Consider the following 7381-nt stretch of genomic DNA (forward strand, 5'->3'; position numbering starts at 1 on the left):
GGGTCTCCTTCCTTCCACCCAGGGAAGGGGGCAGGAGAGCAGACTGCTGAGTCCCTCCTTCCCTGCCCTGGCTTTGCGTCGCATGAATTTGAGCCGTGGCAACAAACCAGAGGTAACTAAAGAGGTTGGCGCATGAGAAGGATCCCCATTGGGGATTCTCAGGGGGGGCTGCAGGGATGATGGCCAGGTTCTCCAGCTGGCTATCGGGGTGTCGTGTTGCTAAAGAGAGGTCCTCCCAATTGGGATGACTTTGCAATGCGGCCTGAGTGAGGGATGGTCTTGTGTGGATGGTTTTGTCAAGGCGAGCAAGAAAACCCAATCATTTGGGTTCTATTTTTTGTTTACATGAACAAAATCTTGCAAATGTGAAAAGGATTGCAGTTGCAAAAGCTAAACTCACACTAGACCCCTGTCTATGGAGACAACTCAATTATCCAGGTCATGGTTGTCCCAAAAAGGGAGTGCTGCGGTGGCCTAGAGGTGGAGCTCTCGCCTCACAGTCCAGAGACTGGGAGTTCGATCCTAGGTAGAGGCAGATATTTCTCTCTCTGGGCACGATGGGAATATATCTGCCGAATATAACTCCGCATTGGCAACAGGGAAGGGCATCTGGCCATTCAAATACTCTGCTAATTCTATTCAGTTGCCCAAACTCCTGGCAAGGGATTATGGGGTTGTTAAACGATGATGATGACGATGATGATGATGATGGCTGTTCCAAAGATGTTTTTCCAAAAGGCAACTGGACTTTTTTTGTGGGGGGCGGGGTTTCCCTTGAAAATGTCTCGCTTCTCAGCTGAAGAAGAACTGAAGAAGCTTCTTGGATGTGCTGCTGCTTCTCTTGAGTTCTGTCCTCCCCCCACGGGCCAGAGCCCAGCCGAGATGGAGCATGGCATCCCAGGGGGAACAAAACATGTCCTCCTTCGTTCCCCAACAGGCCACCGTGGAGAAACTATCCAGGCCCCACCTGGGCTCAGCGTTCAACTCATTCGCCATCCCACAAGTCTCCTCGCTTAACGATTCCTTGCTCAGCGACGTGTAAGTATGGGAGCCGGCAGGGGCCAATGTGTGAGTCAAAGCTTCAAATGTTCTCTTGGCATCTAAACATCGGATTAAGCCATGATTTGCTCAATCTGACAGGCAGGTGGGCTCAGAGAATCCCCCATGTTTATCCCCATCCTCTTAATCTCTCTATGGCTACATTCCTCTTTGCACTGTAGCTGCTCAGCCAGGGTGGCCCAGTGGCTAAGGCACCTGGTGAGAAAGTCTGAGTTCTAGTCCCGCGTAAGCCACAGAAGACAGCTGAGTGACGTTGGGCCAATCACCAGGAGGCTGGGAGTTCTAGTTCCGCCTTAGCCATGGAAGCCAGCTGGGTGACTTTGGGCCAATCACCAGGAGACTGGGAGAGCCATGTTGGCACATCTGGGGAAACCCGAATCTGAAAGCTTCACAGTTTTCCCCATCCAGTTGGAAGTTCAAGATCTTGCCCCCCTCCACACACACACACACAAGTCCATCCCATGGTCCAATCTCCCACTGCCATGCTGGCAGCTTCCACCCATCCAGTTCCAGTCAGGTGAGAGGTTTAGGTTTAGGTTTTCGTTTTATTTATATGCCGCCCTATTCCCGGCGGGACTCAGGGCGGCGCACAAACCCAAGGGGGAAAGGGAAACACAAAAAGTACAAATACAAACATTTAAAAATAGCTAACAACCACACAGATCGAGAGGGGAAGGGAACTCATCAACCCCAGGCCTGCCAACACAGCCAAGTTTTGATGGCTTTTCGGAAGGCCTGGAGAGAGGTGAGGGTCCAAATCTCTGCAGGGAGTTTGTTCCAAAGGGCCGGAGCCGCCACAGAGAAGGCCCTCCCCCCGGTTGTAGCCAGATGGCATTGGCTGGTAGACGGAACCCGGAGGAGGCTGACCCTGTGTGATCTAATGGGTCTTTGGGAGGTAATTGGCAGCAGGCGGTCTCTCAAGTACCCAGATCCAATAACATGAAGGGCTTTATAAGTGACAACTAGCGCCTTGAAGCGTATCCGGAGACCAATAGGCAGCCAGTGCAGCTCGCGGAGGATAGGTGTTACGTGGGCGAACCGAGGTGCACCCACGATCGCTTGCGCGGCTGCATTCTGGACGAGCTGAAGTCTCCGAATGCTCTTCAAGGGCTGCCCCATGGTGCCGAGGTGCCGAGACAAAGGATGACCATGGCTTTCTAGAAAGAATGTTGTTATGGCTACATAGCATCTAACTCCGTACAATCCCCCCTCCCATTTCCCCACTGTAGAAAATGCATAGTAGAAGAATAGAAAGTGTAGGCAGGCTAAAGACCCAAAAGAAAAGATGGCCGCGGGTCTGACATCAACCCTTGCTTAAATCCGGAGCAGATACCCGGATGCCATCCTCACCTCTCATTTCCCCCACTTGCAGGTCCAGCTGCTCGGCTTCTCCAAGGCCCTTCTGCCAAGGGGTGACCAGGACCGGTCAGCCATGCCGAAAGAAAGCCCTCGCCGACCACCTCTTCTGCCATGTTCACGTGGCCGGACAGAGCCAACTGGCTTGAATCCAGCAGGAATCTTTTGACTCTTCCGGCTTTGCAATTCCGGTGGACTCAACGCTGAAAGGCTTCCGTGCCAAGGCCTAAAGCCCATTTTCAGGGGAATAACGTTTTATTCCTCTCGGTTCAGCATTTATACACTGCTGAATAATCTAGTTTCTGCTAATAATGGCCAAAAGAACCACCCCGATCCATTGGGTTAAGAGCAATTAACATTCTGCTCCCTTTTTTTTTTTAATGCCTATGTTAGGCTTGGAGGCATTATTTAAAAGTGATGGTTTTTCTTAAGAGCCGACGTGGCAGCTGGCCCAACGGACCGTCCATTTAGTTTTAAAAAGGAACAGTTTTTTTTTCCTCTTAAAGATGCAACTTTCCACTTTTTGATCTCCTCCAAAAAAAATGAGAGTAACAATAATCCGAATCCAGTTCTGCTCCGAGGACAGTTTTGGCTCGAGGTGAAATTTTCTTACAGAGATAGAAACAGCTGACCGACCCAAAAATGCTTTGCTAACCAGTCTACAGTGCCTTTTTTTTAAAACTGATCATTGCTGTTTGTATGCTTAATAAAGATGGTTTTTTATATATATATAAATACTAATGCGGCCAAGGAAATAAGCAAAATTTTAAAAAAATCTATTCGTGAAAATAAAATTAAAAAAATTAGACGGGGTACAGTTGATCCTCAACTTAGGACCACAATTGAGCTCCAAATTTCCGTTGCTCTGTGAGATGTTGGTTAAGTGAGTTTTCCCCCATTTTATGACCTTTCTTGCCACGGTCGTTAAGTGAATCACTAGGGTTAAATTAGTACAAGTAGCCCTTGACGTACGGCCACAATTGAGCCCACAATTTATGTTTCTAAGAGACATTTGTTAAGTGAGTTTTGCCCCATTTTACGACATTTCTTGCCACGGTTGTTAAGTGGGAGTTAGGTTAGTGACACGGTTGTTAAGTGACTCTGGCTTCCCCCCTGACTTTTGCTTGCCAGAAGGTGGCAAACGAAGAGATCGACATGAAGAATGAAACCGAAAGAAGATACGGTTATAGGTTATAAAGGAAACCAAGAAATCCATTTTTTCAATGGTTGGGCGAAAGGGGTAGAGAGCTGAGGGGACGCAGTGGTTAAATGCAGCACTGCAGGCTACTTCAGCTGGCTGCAGTTCTGCAGTTCGGCTGTTCAAATCTCACCGGCTCAGGGTTGACTCAGCCTTCCATCCCTCCGAGGTGGGTGAAATGAGGACCCGGATTGTTGTTGGGGTCAATATGCTGACTCTGTAAACCGCTTAGAGAGGGCTGAAAGCCCTATGAAGTGGTATATAAGTCTAACTGCTATTGCTATCATCCATCTACCTCTCATCTATCTTTGTATCTCATCCATCCAGCATCCATCTAACTCATCTATCCATCCACCTACCTCTCATCTATCTACATCCATCCATCCATCATCCATCTACCTCTCATCTATATCTATCCATCCATCCATCATCCATCTAACTCTCATCTTCCCATCCATCATCCAACTCATCTTTCTATCTCATCCATCCATCATACATCTCTCATCTATCCATCCATCTATCATCCAACTCATCTATCTTTCTATCTCATCCATCCATCATCCACCTACCTCTCTCATCTATATCTATCCATCATCCACCTATCATCCACCTACCTTTCTCATCTATCTATATCTATCTATCCATCTACCTCTCATCTATCTATCCATCCATCCATCCACATGGATGGATGGACCACATGACCCTGGAGGTTCCTCAATGGTCATAAGTGCAAAAAACCACCCAGTCATAAATCGTTTATGGAAACTAATCAAGGAGAGAAGCAAGCTGGAATTAAGGAGGAACTTCCTAACAGAGAAGGCAATTAACCCATGGAACAGCTTGCCACCAGAAGCTGTGGGTGCTCCAACACTGGAGGCCTTTAAGGAGAGATTGGACTGAAATGCTCTAGGGCCTGTGATGGCAAAACTATGGCACACGTGCCACAGGTGGCATTTAGAGCCCTCTGCGTCATGCGAGCCATTGCCCCAGCTCAGCTCCACTGCGCATGCGTGTGCTGCTGCCAGCCAGCTGATTTTGGGGTTTCTGTCATGCATGCGTGGAGGACACGTGTGGGAGATGTGTGCACATGCGGGAGATGTGTGCACATGCGGGAGATGTGTGCACATGCGTGAGAGGTAGGAGCCGTGCAGGGGGGGCGTGCACCCCCATGTGTCCTGTTTTTGGTCTCAGGAGGCTGCAGGGAGGCCTGCTTGTCCCAAAACGGAGTGCGCCGTGTGTGTGTGTATGCAACATGCGCATGTGTCCAGGCACACGGAAGTGTGTGTGTCGCGCGTGCATTGCCCTATGGGTGTGGGCCCACGAGAACAAAAAGATTAGTCATTACTAGTATAGGGCCTCCTGCTTGAGCAGGGGGCTGGACTAGAAGACCTCCCAGGACCCCTTCTCTTTGTCCTCTGAAAAGGAATGTATTTTTCTGGCACCATCAGCAAAAGACAAGCTTTTTTTTTTTTTGCAACCTTCCAGCTGTTCCTGCTGGAAGGCATCAGCAGCAGCTGTTTGATGCAGGAGAGATTCTTAGCAACATCTGGCAGGTCTCTTGCGGTTCGGATAATGCTAATTGCCAGCTTATTACTAAGAAGGCCCGTCTCGTTTGGCTTCAGGCATCGGCTTTTTCACTCCAAGCAGCACTGAGAGAGAAAGGCTGCCCCAAACTACCACTAAAAGTAAAATTCAGACAGCTGGCCATTGATTCATACTTATGACCGTTGCTGTACCCCAAGGTCATGCGAACCGGTGAACCCAATTATTATTATTAGGAGCTAGCGATGAAGTGGACTGAGTCGAAAAGCGGGGTAAGGCTAGCAGCAGGGGCGTGTTTTACCTATCTAATCAGACTCAGTCCAATCCGAAGGCGGACAATTTCAAGCCAGGCATTTGATGCGATCTCCACCTCTATGGAGAACTGGTTCATACTTACAACCCCTGCTGTGTCCCAAGTGGGTGGTGCTCACACGACCTTTCAAGCCTCGTGTGATCAGAATTCAGATGGTTGGCCATTGATTCATACTTACGACTGTTGCTGTTCCCCGCGGTCATGGTGGGATCCCCCTTTGGCGATCGTCTGACAAGCAAAGTCCATGGGGAATCTGGATTCACTTAACAACGGGATTACTGAGTTACCAACCGCAGCGATTCACTTTACAACGGTGGCAAGAAAGATCGTAAAACGGGACAAAACTCAATCGCTGTCTTGATCAACAATGGAATTTTTGGGGTCAATGTTGGTCGTAAAGTCGAGGACTTGCCTGTAAATACCATGTAGTTCCTGACTTATGAACATAATTAGGAGAGGAAACCTGGTTGTTCAAATCATTTCTTTTGTGTGTTGAGGCAACCACGTGATCAAAAGTAACTTTATGCCCTTGTCCCGGCAGTCATTAAGCAAATAACGCAGTCATTAAGTGAACCCATTGGTTTAAATGTGTGGTTTTTGCCAGAAACCAGCAAAAATGCTGGAAACCGGCAAAACAAATATATCAACTTACGACCACAGTGGAACCCAAAATGTCTGTTGTTAAGCGAGACATTTGTCAAGTGAGTTTTGACCCATTTTACGACCTTTCTTGCCACCGTGGTTAAGGGAATCAACGTCGTTGAAAAGTGAGTAACACATTTCTTAAGTCAATGTGTCTTCCTGATTTTGTTTGTCAAAAGGTCGCAAAAGGGGACCACATGACCCTGGGACACGGCAACGGTCATAAGTGGTTAGGGTGCAGTACTGCAGCCACTTCAGCTGACTGCTAGTTCTGCAGTTCAGCTGTTCAAATCTCACCGGCTCAGGGTTGACTCAGCCTTCCATCCTTCCGAGGTGGGTGAAATGAGGACCCGGATTGTTGTTGGGGGCAATATTCTGACTGTAAACCGCTTAGAGAGGGCTGAAAGCCCTATGAAGCGGTATATAAGTCTAACTGCTATTGCTAAGTATGAATCAATTGCCAACTGTCTGAATGTTGATCACGTGATCAAGGGATGCTACAAAGTCATAAGTGTGAATGACGGTCGTAAGTCAGTGCTCTTTCAACTTTGAACCAGAGGTGGGTTCCTACCAGTTCGGTCGAACTGGTAAGTGATTTGGCGGCCTAGGTCACTGAAATGGGCAGCGGGCCAGGCCTGCCACGCCCCCAAACTGGTTTTCCTATGGGGCCGCCATCTTGATCTTAGAGCCGAGGTGGCGCAATGGTTAAATGCAGCACTGCAGGCTACTTCAGCTGACTGCAGTTCGGCTGTTCAAATCTCACCTGCTCAGGGTTGACTCAGCCTTCCATCCTTCCGAGGTGGGTCAAATGAGGACCCGGATTGTTGTAGGGGGAATATGCTGACTCTGTAAACCGCTTAGAGAGGGCTGAAAGCCCTATGAAGCGGTATATAAGTCTAACTGCTATTGCTATTCTGCACATGCGCAAAGCAATTGTAATTGCACACATTTATTTCCTTTTTTTAAACATTTTGCGCATGGACAGACCTATTTTTGTCCAAATGCGCATACGCGCACCGAACCGGCAGTAATGCCTGGGTCAACCCACCCCTGGCTTTGGACGGTCACTAAATATATGTTTGTAAGTTGAGGACTTCCAGGAGAAGAGTTTCACTGACACGCCAACTTTGCGCAGAATGAAAATTTGCTCGCTGGGTTGGCTTCCTCTCGCTGGCGGTCATCGAAGGGGCTCGCTTAAGTACACGACGTCCGTCTTTAAACGGCTAAAATTTGTTTAAAAAGAAAAAGAAAGAAAAAAACCAAGCCGGTCC

At 48.3% G+C, this 7381-nt stretch overlaps 1 protein-coding gene across 1 annotated transcript in view; it reads left to right on the forward strand.

Moving 5' to 3' along the window:
• The window catches only part of LOC148049052 (protein brambleberry-like), an 18601-nt gene extending 15877 nt beyond the window's left edge, over window positions 1-2724 (forward strand). Inside the window, exons 12-13 of the mRNA XM_087703536.1 lie at window positions 938-1038; window positions 2432-2724. Of these exons, the coding sequence (XP_087559662.1) occupies window positions 938-1038; window positions 2432-2564 (234 nt within the window). The 3' untranslated portion in view covers window positions 2565-2724. The remainder of the gene's footprint in view (window positions 1-937; window positions 1039-2431) is intronic.
• Window positions 2725-7381: the final 4657 nt, after the last annotated feature.

The sequence above is a fragment of the Thamnophis sirtalis genome, unplaced genomic scaffold, assembly GCF_051295495.1.
Source record: "Thamnophis sirtalis isolate CommonGarterSnake01/CBP01778 unplaced genomic scaffold, rThaSir2_p1.2 scaffold_2, whole genome shotgun sequence".
Lineage (NCBI taxonomy): Eukaryota > Metazoa > Chordata > Lepidosauria > Squamata > Natricidae > Thamnophis > Thamnophis sirtalis.